Source organism: Miniopterus schreibersii, assembly GCF_964146895.1.
Source record: "Miniopterus schreibersii genome assembly, chromosome: 5".
Classification (NCBI taxonomy): domain Eukaryota; kingdom Metazoa; phylum Chordata; class Mammalia; order Chiroptera; family Miniopteridae; genus Miniopterus; species Miniopterus schreibersii.
This window is the reverse complement of record NC_138106.1, coordinates 40,032,294-40,046,809: the sequence shown is the minus strand read 5'-3', so window position 1 is coordinate 40,046,809 and position 14,516 is coordinate 40,032,294. Positions and strand designations below refer to the sequence as shown.

General features: G+C 38.5%; 1 protein-coding gene across 3 annotated transcripts in view; it reads right to left on the bottom strand.

The window, feature by feature from the left end:
* Positions 1–14,516, bottom strand: part of TP63 (tumor protein p63) — a 201,619-nt gene that overhangs the window by 127,855 nt on the left and 59,248 nt on the right. For all 3 annotated transcript variants that reach the window (XM_081138594.1, XM_081138593.1, XM_081138590.1), the window contains exon 3: positions 4–132. In XM_081138594.1, coding sequence (XP_080994720.1) covers positions 4–132 — 129 coding nt within the window. The remainder of the gene's footprint in view (positions 1–3; positions 133–14,516) is intronic.

Below are 14,516 nucleotides of genomic sequence, written 5' to 3'. Positions count from 1 at the left end.
TACTGTTCCAGAAAATCCCAGATATGCTGGAAAACCTCTGGACTGAGGAATTCACTTGTCTGTGTGCTCTGGGACATGGTGGATCGATAATAACTTTCTTTCCAAGAGAAATGAGCTGGGGTTTCTACAAACCTTAAAAGGACAAAAGTGAAACTAGGATTATAGTTTCTGTATTTATGAGCACAAAATATTTAAATCAAATCATACTTGATTACAAAGAAAAGTCAACTTTCTTCAAAATTATGTAGGCATATAAAGTAAGTTTTACAAGTTGCACAACTGTGTTTCTTCAGGTAGTGTCACGGATCTCATTTTGCAATAAAATCAGACAATCATGTCTTCTATCGAAGCTCTTCTTTTTATCTAATAATGTTATTACACCTTCCATTTCTACTATCCAACATCTATGTTCTGCATATTTCAAAAAGAAAATAAACATTCCCTCATTAAGTCTGACAGCAAGTCCGACCTATTATTAAACCCATTTTATAAATGTCTTAACTGATTATCTGCTCATTCAGCCTCCAGCAAGTAAAAAGTAGAATTAGAAAACAGAAGCAAGTTCAGAAACTTAAATTTCACCCTCAGCATAATCACCCCTCTCATAACTACCATCTTAGCATCACGCCCAGGGACAATAAACTCAAGTTTCTGAACCTAGACTTTTTTTCTTAATCACTGGTTACCACTTTGATGTGTGTGTGTGGGTGGCTTTTAATTGGAGTGTGGAATTCTAGTTAGACCAAAGAATAAGCAAACAGCAAATATGTTGTAAATGAACCCTATTTCTGTTTGCTCCATTTGGTTGCTGGACCCTCAAGTTTGCCTTTATGTTAAAAAAAAAGAAAATTAACCTTGATCCCTGTATCTGTGAAGGAAAGCATCAGACTTCTCAGGTGATGCTTTTTCCAAATATGCAAGTTATCTGCACAGATCATCTTAGTATGTAGTTCATTGTCATTGTCAGTAGACTAATTTTATCCCAGGATGAAATTAGCTAAGCTGTTAATCATTACTTTTATTGTTACAAAGAATTAAGTAAATAGTATACTAGTATAGTCAATCATTTTAAATTTGCAAATGAATGCTCTGGTCTAGTTTCATAATAGAAGATAACAGCATTGAATTTATTGTTCATGATTTCAAAGCTATATGGAAAAGCACTTTTATTTACTCAAGTCCAACATATATAGAGAGGATCTAATATTTGCCAGGAAGTATAATGGGCACTGGAAATAAAATAAAAAAAGTGAATGAGAGGCTCTCACCCTCTAGAAGATTATGGTGTAGAGGGAAGACAGGAAAACAAACCTCTAATAAATGTAGTAAAAATGTATAAATGCAGTAACGGAACAAAGATGAAATATATCACCTCATCTGAGGGGTTAAGAAAAGATCCTTAAATGATGAAGATAAATTAGCAAGGCCAGGTAAGGACTACTGGTATGAGTGAGCAGTCTATGACCATAGCATAAACAAAATACTGAAATAGAAAATAACTTGATTTAAGTAAGACAATTACATGTAACTAAAGGTTGGTATAGTACAAAAATGTGGGGCAGACAATGCTAGAAGATAAAGTTGAAGAGGGTAGTAAAAACTTGTATGCTACATTAAAATAAAGCTTAAATACTTCAATATTTCTCGTGAGTATTGAAGAATACTTTTGCAAGGTATTTTTAAATAAACTTTTTATTTTGAGATTACTGTAGATTTACATGCAGTTATACTAAATACCCTTTATCCAATTTCCCCAAGGGTAACATCTTGCAAAACTACCATGCAATATCAAAACCAGGATATTTACATTGATACAACCCACTGATCTTATTCAGATATTCTTATTTTATTTTATAGAACTAAATATACACAAATGAGCATGTGTATGTATTTATATGTATTTAGTTATATAAGATTTTTTATCACATATGTAGGTTAGTATATCCACCTCTACAGTATTAAAGGATTTGAAGAGTGGGATTGACACAGTCAGAATATGTTTTATATTGATATATCTGAAAGTTGTGTGAAGGACAGATTTAGAGCGAAGCAGTTTATAGGCAAAACGGTTATGTAGGAGGTTGCTGCACCAGTCCAGGTAAGGCAACAGGATCATAGCAGAAGTGGGGATACAGAAGATGGGGGCAAATTCAATTACTAGTGAAAAGGTTAAATCAAATACTGTTTATGTTACTAATGCAGGGAGAAGGAAGAGTTAAAGATGACTTCAAGTTTCCAGCTTTCTTGGACTGAGTGGTTGATGGCTCCATGAACTAAATTAGTGAATGCAGTTGGAAGATCTGGTTGAAAGAGAAAGGAGAGATGATGAGTTCCACCTTAGCATGCTGAGTTGAGGTACCTACAGGATATATAAAAAGTGAAACAGACAGTTGAATAAACTTAAACTCTAGGAAGGTGAGTAGATCAGAAGTTGAGAAGCAGAAATCTTTATCATAAGGTAAAATGAACCCGTGAGAGTGGATATAATGACCTATGCACAGCAGGGACAATGAGGAGAGGAAGGGCCCTATTTGGAGAATCTAAGGACTAACAAGTTTACGAGAAGGCACTGAGAAGTTCATAGATCTTAGAAGACAAAGGAAAAACATATTTAAAAAGGATCAACACTCTTGAATGTGGCAGAGGCATCCAGGAAGATAAGGCCTGAGAACCATCTACTAAGTTTGATCCAAGCTGGTCATTGGAACCCTTGACACTAACACTTTCCATAGATAATGAATGAAAGCCCAAAGTAAACTTTAGTGGTTTGGGAAGTAAATAGGGGTGAAAGGAAAATGTTATTTTGACACATTTGGATGAGAAGAACTTGAATTATACTTAAAAAGGTAAAACAGAAAGGAAGCAGCCAGTAGGGAGAGAGAGAAGTTTAAGATACTGGAAAGAAAGGGAATGGCCTGGAGGATGGTCCTGAAAGAAGAGAATAGGTTGAGATAATAGTCTTGAACTTAAGCCACTAAGCCCTTCATTCCAGGATGAAATAAAGAAGACAAAATTAAGGGTAGATATAAATGTGTTTACAAATATGGAAGTGAAGACATGAATTAGTCAACCCCCAAAGTGCAAATGAACTCTCTATGAATTGTAATGTACGTGGACACACAAGTACATCCAAAAACCTAAACACTACAATTGGGAGCCTGAAAGCCAGGTGAGCACTAGAATGTCAACACGTTTTCCCTCTAGTTTCTCTCTGACTCCTATAACACCTTTCCTGTACTTTGGATGCCACCACTAACCAGTTGGAAAACCCTGGACAAACCTCCAACTCCAGGAACTTTAGCTTCCTTGATTGTGACCTCTGCTCTGCAGACTCTTAAGAGCTACCCAATCCTCAGAGCTCTCCTCCCACAAAGTATATCCTGGCCCCTTATTTGAAATATAGCCTTTTTTCTTTAAACTGTCTGCATCTTTAGCTACATCTCATCAATGCTAGGTTATCCTATTTTGGTTGTATAACAACTGATGTATTGTAGAGGATTTTAACAAATTTGAGGGCAAAGCTCACGTCTCTCATTTTTACATTTCTTACAGTTTGATAGTTCCTGGAAGTTAGAGTGAAAGGAACATTGGTTTTGGAGTGAGACAGACTTGAGTTCAAATCCTAGCTCTACTACTGACACACTGTGAGGCCATGCCCAGTTACTTATCTTTTTCGTACCTTACTTGTTTTTCAACTATGCTTCCTTTGTACAGCGGTTGAGAGGTTTACTTGAAATAAGGTGCCTAGTAGTCAATATATTGGTCCTATTTGTATCAAGTACTATATAATTTGTATCCAGAGAATACTTGCTAAACTAAGCTCAACTAATGAAATAGAACATCTGAAAGTTCTGGTAAAGATTTAAAAGTGTCACACAAAATAAATTAATTATATTAAATTGGAATTATCCTTCATTTCTCTCCAGTTCAGATCATTCTTCCTCTATCTGTGTCCTTGGATGAAACAAATGACCTCTCACTTTTTTTTTTAGATGAACTTTGTCTCAGGCCTGCTACATTAAGTTGGGCCACTTTCCCTCTCAGGGATTCAAGTTTCAAGGGGGGGGTTATTATAAAAGGTGGAGGTGGAGTTTGGTACAGCTCAATGGTTTTCATATTGTGTTTCACGAAACCCTAGGGTTCCCAATGCCTCTGTGTTCACCAGATGTAAACAAATGGCAATACTGGTAGGACTCCAAACACCCCTCCTTCTTAATACCATGAAGTTTGGCTTTTGCTTGTCTCGGGGTTCTGAGCAAGATTTCATTTGTGAAAGGATTTTGTTAAAAATAAAAAATCAATGGTCTAGGTTAGGGGATCTTCAAAGTCTCTTCTTTGCAAACTCAGCTTGTATTCTCATTTTCTGAATAAATATGTAAAACATTATTGGGAGAAAGGAAGGAAAGAAATCAGCTGATGCCATAGGGCAGGAAGAGTGAGATAAATCCTACCTACCTTCTAAGGCTTTGCCTTTGGGGGAATCTCAGTATCAATTTACCCACAGGACAATCACTCTGTTCACATGGTTTGTCAAACCAGTCATACCCAATATAATAGGAAGCCTGAAGTCAATTTTTTTCAGCTTTTTTTTCCCTAGATTAACTATCCTACAGTTTTTGTACTAACTCAGAAAAAAAAATCCCCAAAACAATAACAACCTTATTCTTTGTAGAAATTACCTGAAAACACAAAGGAGCATCTGCTAACAGTTTCATACCCTCTCGCTTTTCCTGCTCTGCCCTAAAAGTCATCACTCAAGTTTGCCTTACATGTAATTTCTTTCAGCACTCCTGAAATATCTCCAAATCTCTAAAATTTCAGAATTCAAAACAACCTTAGCTTTATAGTTGGATTTTAGAATTAATAGATTTCAGAGATCATTGACTTAGTTTTTCTTATTTAAGAGATAAAGATGCTGAAATCTAAACAGAACTGGTCCACTCTAGCTACACTTTATTCAACATAGGTCTTTATACATAGTCCTATATGAATAGATTTGTGTACCAGACAGTAGTTCTCATTATGAATTATCCAACTTATGGTCTATTGTAGCAGTTTCCAGATTTATCATTTTCTGGATACTTAGAGCCTCCTTACTTCCTTTTAGAACACCCAAACTTATAAAAGTTATAAAACTAGAAATATACTTGATTCTATATAAAACCCCATAATCCATTTAACCAAATAAAACAGTATTTAGCAGTGATGTAGACCAGAAGCTCATTGACTGCTCTTAGATTTCCTTACTCAATGATCCCCTCGACCGGGGCAGTTGTTCTACTAGAGAGAGAATATGCCACCAGGAATCTCCATGTGAGCACACTTGGTGGGGCCCCCTCATCAAGTGTGCTTACAGTTGGGAAGATGGGCTCACACAGGAATCTAAGCTTTTAAAGACCTTATAGAATGTCAAAGTTGGCTGTGCCTTTAGAGACTGTCTAGTCTTGCTCCCTTTATTTCACAGGAAAAAGAGATGCAGACCTAAAGAACTTACCCTAGATCCATTATTGTGCTGAGTATTGGATAATGAAAGCAGATTTCAATTTTTCAAGCCAGTTGTTAAACACAATCATCATTATAATTTGTTATTGTAAAGTATTAAAATCAAATTAAATTATATTAAAAAAAGAAAAGAAATACTTAAAACTGATGGCTTCCTAGTTATTTTTCTATTACCTGTTTTTGAAAGCCATTTTAAAAAAACAGAATAAAATTGCTCAGATTAAAAAAATTAATAAAATTCTTTCTGTAAATTTATTTCAATGAAAGGTCTATGTAAAAAGAATTCAACAATACATATATTGAGTATTTATTAGGTGAAAGGCTATATGGGCAATTTAGTGATGTATGAGACATTGTTTTTTTGAAAGTTTTTCAAGTTTAGTCCTAGGAATAAAGCATTTTCAATGTTTGCCTAATTTTTACCTTTTGTCATAACCTTTTACTTTCCACCTCTTAATTTCCCACTGGACTGTGACCTTCTTAAGGTCAGGAAAGCCAGTGTAGGTCATGCATTTCCATGTGTGCTCTATTTGCCTGGTGAGTGGCAGAAAAGAACTGCCATTGACTGTGACAAGATTTCATTTCACAGGGTCTGCTTTTCCAGTTTACATAGGACAGTCCTTAGGCTCAGAGAATAAGGAAGTTGTTCTATGTCACTCAGCTAGTAAGTGATAGATCTGAGGTTTAAAGTTAAGACTGTATGGCTTCAAAAGTTATGCTTTATTAAATTACACATATGACTTCTAATTTTTATGCATCATAAAAGTTGGGCAATGTGAAGTATTCATAGTTGGGATAACTTTTTTTCCCCCTGTAAAAAGATGGTATATCTTACTAATTCTGTTTTATCACAAGACTTATCCTTTCTCCTCAAAAATAAGCAAGGAAATGGCTTGAGGAAGCTGTTACCACTCATTGAATGATATTACAGAATATCTGACCTTTCAGCATATTCTCAATGTTGCCATAAGTAGCTAACACTCAAATGTGGTGTTAGACAAAACAGCTGAAGTCACTATTGCTCTCCAAGGAGATTACATCAATCAGACACTCTGGGAATGTTCCCAGTTCCCAGATGAAAGTGGTTAAAACTCTGAACATGGCTGCTTCTTCTATCTTTCTTTCCTTCCTTCCTTCCTTCCTTCCTTCCTTCCTTCCTTCCTTCCTTCCTTCCTTCCTTCCTTCCTTCCTTCCTTCCTTCCTTCTCTCAATCCATCACATTATTGCTTAAGCCTGTATTACCAGCCTCTCTGGATCTTCCCCAGAACAAGTCTTCTTGTTGGCCTCAGGCACATTCTAAATCACACAATTCCTTTTATATTTTTATTTCAGAAACATTCCCACACTTTCAGTTTACTCTGCTATTATTATAATCATTGTCATTATTAACTGTCATGCTTAATTTTAAGGATGCCAAAGAGCACCTTGATGCCTTTTAGTAAATTGCCTCCTTATTGCACCCAACAGTGCCCAAGAGCCCTGGAGGAGGAAATTTATTCATATGTTTGAGATAATCCACCCCCCCTCCCCAGAAAGTCACTCATATAATCTAAATCAGGCCCATTAACAACTTTCTTTTGTTGGATGAAATTTTTTTCTTTCCCACTTCATGATGAAAATGACCAGTTTGCTCCTTCGCTCTGTTCACCCCAAAGTCAAACCCATGCTCCAGCTCCTTGGCAAACAAAACTTAAAAGGGTAAAATGCATTTAAAGTATGACTTATGCTTTAAAATTTTCAATTTGCCACAATTTGAACAAAAAAGTTTCTTAATCAAAGAATTATTTTTGTATAATTTTACTGAACTGATAAAATGAATTCTTAAGAAAAATATCTTTCTTTTGTATCTTTCAACATCCATTTCTCTTCCATTCCACCATAGTTAGTTGACATCTCTTTTATTTTCAGAAGCCTTTTCTCTTCTCACTTCCACCTGTCTTAAGACCTAATAGCCCACAGCTTGCTCCTTCCATTACCCTTTACTCTGAAACCCAAACCCAAAGTTCTCTCATCAAAGTTCTGTACATCTAGCAACAACTCATCAGTTGTTAATTCTGAGGAAGTGAACCTTTTCTCTCTCTCAGGTACCAAAACCTCTAAGTCTCATATCATGAGCCCCCCCCTCTATCCTAACCAATTTTGCCTTAGTAAACTTTTTTTTTCCAGAATGAAATCTAACACATGTTAAGCGATAGTATCTAGCAGTGATGTCTTATATTTAATCAATAGAGCATAAGAATGTATTTATTAAGCAACACATTTGTGGACATCATTGTGAAAAAAATCAGGAGAAAAACAGAGAAACCCTTCCACCTCATCTTCTATGCACTCCTTCTATATATTTTTAGATCACTTACTTGATAATATATTGTGTATTTACTTGTCTATTGTCAGTTTCGGACACCAAAATGTAAACTCAATGGGAGCAGATTGTCTTGTTCACTGTTGCATTGTCAGGACCTAGAACATCACCTGGAAGTACTCCATAATGCTTGTGAATAAAGAATGAGGGCATGGGGGAGTTCACTGACTGGAATCCTCCTATGTGTATTTAACAGTATCCCTCTCCTACCCTCCAAAATAATTCCTAGCACTTCAGTGTTAGTTATTGCCTCAGTTCCACTTAAGAGATGCGGAAGAAATTATAGTTATGAATGATTAAGAAACTTCCGCATTATAGCCTCTTGAAGACAAAAATTTATATGACTATATCTTTCCATTCCTATAAATAACAATATTCCTGACATCATAATGGGACATTCAGAAACATTTGTTGAATGAATGACCTTAGTTCACGCAGACTAGCAGGGTTAGCATAATGATACAGGTTACTTTGGTTCCCAAATCTTTATTTTTTCTGATAGATTACAAGGTTTTCTGTGAGGAAGAAAGTGGATACTTTGCAATAACAAAAGAGAAAAATTTCTAAAACCAAGCACAAGAACAAAGAGACAGATATCCCTCAGAAGCTCCTGAGGACCTAGATATGATGACACAACCTAATAAATGAGGTTCTCAATGGTGGTTCCTCAGTCATTAAGACAAGTTTACATGGCACACACTATTTGGCTTAAAAAAAAACCCAGCAGCCCAGCCAGGCATGGCTCAGCGGTTGAGCGTCGACCTAGGATCCAGGCGATCAGGGTTCGATTCCTGGTCAGGGCACATGCCCAGGTTGCATGCTGCCGCCGATCAATGACTCTCTCATCATGGATGTTTCTATCTCTCTCTCTCCCTCTCCTTTCCTCTCTCTGAAATCAGTAAAGATATATTAAAAAAAAAGACAACAAACAAACAAAAAAACCCCAGCAAAGTATGCCTTATTTTCAGAAATATCTACATTTCAATATAAAAATAAAAATACAATGATATTTATAGATTTTATGTGTATGTAGAAAACTCAACTACTCAAAATGACCTATTTCCTAGATTCCTGGTAGATAAGTCTTGTTATTACTAGGTCACAATGGCACTTTTTATTCCTTTCTGGTCAGGATCACTTATAATCTTATAGCATAGTTTCTGATTCATAGTTTCTACTAAAGTGTTTGGTTCTTAGAAATAAGAACTTCATCATTTCAGTTTCTGGCCTTCGTGGCTTCATAGTCCAGCATAGTACCCAGCATCAAGTGGGTGTCAAGTAAGTGCTGGTTGAAGGAAATGTGTGGAGAATAGAGTAGAAATAACAATGCCATTACCTATATATAGCAGAAACAACAGTTAACCTTTCATTGCTTCTGTGAACAAGGTTCTCTGGCACGTGTCTGGTGTGTATTAATTTCCAAAAGCTCCTATGATGTCTGGTATCAACATTATCCCACTTTACAGATAAGAACACTGGAGCCTAGTGGAGATTTACTGCCTCATGATCACATGGCAATGGGCTAGATGGTGAGTCTGGGGTCTTAAGGATTTGGCTTCAGAGTCTCTCTTTCTCTTTTTTTTTTTCCAACTATGAGAGAACACTTATTTATAAAATCACAGAGGTGGAAGAAGTAATTCATGAGAGAAACAGGCTTAGGAAACAAGTTATAGTGGCAAAGGAAGGGCCCTTGAAGCTTGGGAGTGAAGAAGCTAATGGTAACGTGCTTGGGGAGGCGGGTAAGGGAAGGGGAAGGGGAAATGGAAAGGGAAGAGAAAAGGGAAAGGGAAAGGGAAAGGGAAAGGGAAAGGGAAAGGGAAAGGGAAAGGGAAAGGGAAAGGGAAAGGGAAAAGGGAAGGGGGAAGGGGAAGGGGAAGGGGAAGGGGAAGGGGAAGGGGAAGGGGAAGGGGAAGGGGAAGGGGAAGGGGAAGGGGAAGGGGAAAGGTTTGGGCTGGCGTGCTCCAGGAAGGGGTGAGGGAGAGCCCAGGAGCCAGCTTCAGTGTATCTTGTTTATTATTTACAAAGTTAATGACTTCAAGCAAGTTATTCACCCTCTCTAAGTCTTAATTTCCAAATCTGTAATAGAGAAAGAGAGAATAGTACCTATCACAGGCGAAGAGGGAAGAACTTGGATCCTTAACAGAGGTTACTACTTCCTAGCAAGGGACAGGGGGGTTCACACTTTAAAGCTCAACAGAATCACCTGGCCCACATTTGGGAACTACAGTCCCTGCTCCTACCCCCTAAGAGGTTCTGCTTCAGATGGTCTGGAGTGAGCCCCAGGAATTGGCACTTTAAAGAAGCTGCATGTGAAAACACATGGCTTTGGGATTCACCTAAATTTAATACCTTTGGAGTTTTTACCAAAAATAGAGCACCTTGATAAATCTGATTTCACTCCCAAATATCCAGCTTTCAAATAGGCAGGGTATTATCACCATCTTGTTCAGTAACATGTCTTTTTATCACTTGATTAAAACAGTAAAAATGGTGTAACAATTACAGTTAACATTATGTAACACATAGTACATGCTAGGCATTGTTTTAAACACATTATGGATATGAATTCATTTATTCCAACCCAGAACCCATGATAAAGTCAACACAGAGAATGTAAGTAATTCCCACTAAGTGAGGATAGCAAACCCTGCAGGCTGGCTCCAGAGCCTCTGCTCCCATTACACTGAGCGGACTCTCCCAGGGACAGACAGAGTCAGAGCCCTGGTTTATGGGTGATCCTGGGCAAGTCCCTGCCCCTCTCAGATTCAAGTTCATTCATTCTGAAGTGAGGAGACTGACTCCGATGATCTCTAAGGCTCTCCTGTCCAAAGAGTCTACCTCATTTTACAGGAGACTTTTGGCCTTGCTATCTATCGGTGGACTAAAGCCTTAGAATTGCTGGCATAAGACACAAAACCTCTTCTAGAACTGCCCATTATTATTTTTTCGTTACCTGCCAGTTCAAAAAACTTCCCTCTGAGTCATTTGTCCTTTGTCATTTCTTCTTGCTGTAGAAACCAACTGCACTTCAGCCTGGAGACAGATCTTGTCTCCGCAGATTTCCCCTGTGCCCTGCTGTCTGTGTTTAATCAAGCTTCCGGGAGTGCCTCCACCTGAGGCTGCGTGAACCTCGCAACACTCCCCAAAAAGCCCACCAGCCTCTAGGCCCTCCTTTCCCACTCTCCTCTTGAGCAGGGGCACTCTTCTGACCTAATTCATCCTCAGTCACACTTCTCCAAACTGCTCTTCTTACCTCTTCATGTGCCTATTACTGTCCCACCCCAGGCTTGAACTCTCTCGAGCTTCTTGTAGCCTCTTATTTCTCAAACCTGGCCACACATTAGATTACCTGGGATGTTTAACATACAGATGACTAGGCACTTCCTCAAACCAATGAAATCAGATTTGGAAGGGTGAAATCTGGGCAGGAGCGTTATTTAGAAGTTTTGCGAGAGATCTAATGAGTGGCATGGCCAAGAATCCTTGCCTAGCTTTGATTCGCAGGTGGGAAGGATGAGCAGATTGGAATCACCTGGGCAGCTGGGCACCCCTTCCTCGCAGGGCGGGGCACCTGGGCATGGGAAGCGGACAAGGAGATGCCTTCCAGGTGGTTTGGTGAAGCCTCTTTATGAAACCAAGTTCCAGCTGAACTTCGAAAGCAAGATGGGTCACTATACCCTCCTGCCACTCATTAGCAGCACAACCCAAGGCATCCTGCACCAAGTTCTTATTTTGAAAAATGCAGAGCAATGCAGAGGAAAAGCACTTGATAGTAAGATCCATATTCTTTCTCTCTGTCTGAACTAACTGGCTAGGTGACTTTGGGGGAATCCCTCTTCCTCTAAGGCTTCACTTTCCCCTGCGAGTAAAAGGAGGTTATCGGATTACTAGATAATCACTAAGCTTCCTTCCTATTTCATTATTCTACTATTTTAAGGCCTTAAAAGTATTGTTCCTCCACAATTACCCAACCAGGCCCAGTTCTTTCCACATTCAGCTGCCAGCAGACAATGCACCTAGGCAGACCTGCTACTGACCCCTGGTGAAGACTGCCCATTGCAAGCCAGTGCCAGGGCTGCAAAGACTTCTTCAAACTCCCCCACTGTACCAAGGTCTATCGCTGCCCAAACTTCAGTTTAGGCCACTGCATCTGCACAAAGATCTCTGTCAGTGCCTGGGATAGCAACCCTACCTGATAGCAAACACCTGCACCTCTGGGTGTCCCGCATCCTGCAGGGAGGCTGCCTTTCTGAACAGGCTCTGAGGGATGAACCTTGTTTATGGACAGGCCCTCTGCTCTCACCACTCCAGCTGTCCAGCGATGCTCAGGAAGTGGGTACAGTGTGGCCCTAGGGCTCTTTTTTTTTTTTTTTTTTTTTTGCTTGCTTTCTTTGTCTTATTGTGAGATGGCCGAGCATGTTAGCAGGTGTATCGAAGTGCAGTGGTAGCCAGAGCTTCGCCCTTTCCCCTCTAGCCAGCGCCCAGCCCTTTAACTTAGGAGATGCAATATCTAAGGGTTGGAGAGAGGATGATCTCTAAAGCCACTCACAATGATATTCTTTCTAGGGACTGTGTGTAAATGTGTGTGTCAAACATAATTAAAATATACTTAAGCTAATAATAATCATGAAAAAAATAAAGGCAGTATTTGACAGGATAAAAAATTAAAACCAGGAAAGTTCATGAGTTTTGACCTGCCCTCTGCTGACCTAGATTCTCTCTTTTGGCCCTAGTTTTTCAACTTTTGAATCCAAGGACAGAGGAAGGAGAAAAAGGAAAGAACAAAAACAATATTAGCAAGGCTATTTGCATCAATCTACAAAGCCCAGTGCTTTAAGTCAGAGGTGGCAAGGAGAAAGAAAACCTTTGTGGGTTGAATTTGCTGGGGGAGGGGGTTTGGGGCAGGGTTTGGTGGAGGAGAGATCAATAGAGTATAATGTGCCTGAAAACAGGAGGGAAGAGTAAAGTAGGAAAATGTGTTATACAAGATTATGAACTGGGTCTTCTGTAATATCCTTCTCGGGCTCTAAGGTTATTTATGCAGCATTCTCAGTTTTATTTTTCCCTATAAATATTTTATTCCAAAATAAACATAACATCACTCCTATCCCAGGACTCTGTCCCCGTCTTCAGTCCTGGCTCTCTGGTCACTGTAAAGTTGTCCCTGGGAATTCCCTGCAGATGCTTGGTAGTCCATGTTTTTTTTCAATCTGCGTTCCCTGTCCTTCAGAGCCTCCCCTTATGTTGCTACATGTCTTTAACAATTTTTAATTTTAGCTTCCTGGAGCCTGAGCAAGCCAGCAGGTTACATAGCAGGCTTTCTCCTTTGCCACATTAACACATTTCTTAATCTATTCCTTGCATATAATATGTTCCCAATTACTACGAATTCATCGCCTTTCTAAGTTTAGGGTAAAAAGTGACTTTGGGAGGCTGGATTTGATTTCAGGCTGAAATAAAATTTTACAAAGGAAGAAAACTGCTACAAAGGAAGGAGCTTAACCAGCGCAGAACAGATATCCTCAGGAATCGTTCCCAGATTTTACAGAAGCGAGAAACAGTTTAGAGATTGGACAAGTGTGGTTACTTTTATTTAGTGAGACTAACCTCATTTAAACAGGATGTTTGTAACTCTGATTTTGGATAGTCTCTGTGACCTGCAGACCTATGAGGTCATGTTATTAAGCATATTGCACTTAGAAAACTTCAAATTCAGTTTATTTGTATTTAAAATGCTATAGTTATAGCTGTATTAAAAATAGTGTAGCTGTTTCATGAAAGGAAGTATTAGTCCATAAAAGAGAGGTATCTAATACAATAAAAGAACATAAAGGTCCATAAGAGGAGCATTGAGCACTGAGTACGAAGGTCAATTTTGGAATCCTGGTTTTGCCACACCACAGCTCTTTGACCTTGAGCAAGTGACTTAATTAAGCCTTTTAAACCTAGGTTTCCTCATTTAGAGAACAGGCATGCAAATACCTAGTGCATTATGTTTCTGTAAAAGTAAAGCATCTAGTACAGTACCTGGCAGGTACTCAGTAGAAGGTAGGAAATGGTTATAACCATTCTAAACTGTGGTGTAAAGTTAAAACCTCAGACCTCTGGGAATGATGAGGCACAGGAGTTACAATGAGGAGCATGGTTCACTTCCTGGGAGCCCCAGTATTTAAGGAGCCTTAGAGTCAATTCTCAGACAATTGTATGGTCTCTTGATTTTTTTAACAAAAGAAAAACAAACCAAGTCACTGCACAGAAATTTATACAGTGATAAATCTCCACTATTCCACACTAAAATTCATAATGGTTTATATATACTACCCAAATTCTTTGCATGGCTGACTGCTTTAATTTTCAGCATCAGATTTACATACCATGGTGGTTAGACCCCAAACCACCACAGAGATAGTCTCAGAGGCAGTACTTTGACCTTATTAGGGATATAAGTCATTTACCACCAATGGTAATATTAAATTGCAATAATTATTGCTAACATGTACACACCTATTAGGTCTTTATGTTGATCAAGGAATATTCTCTAGAATAATGAAAGTAGCTCATTCACAGAGAGACATAATATATCCTCTCTAATAACTTCTAGTTGACCATATCATGCCCTACCTGGTCCACATTTTAGAGTAAAAGGTAACTG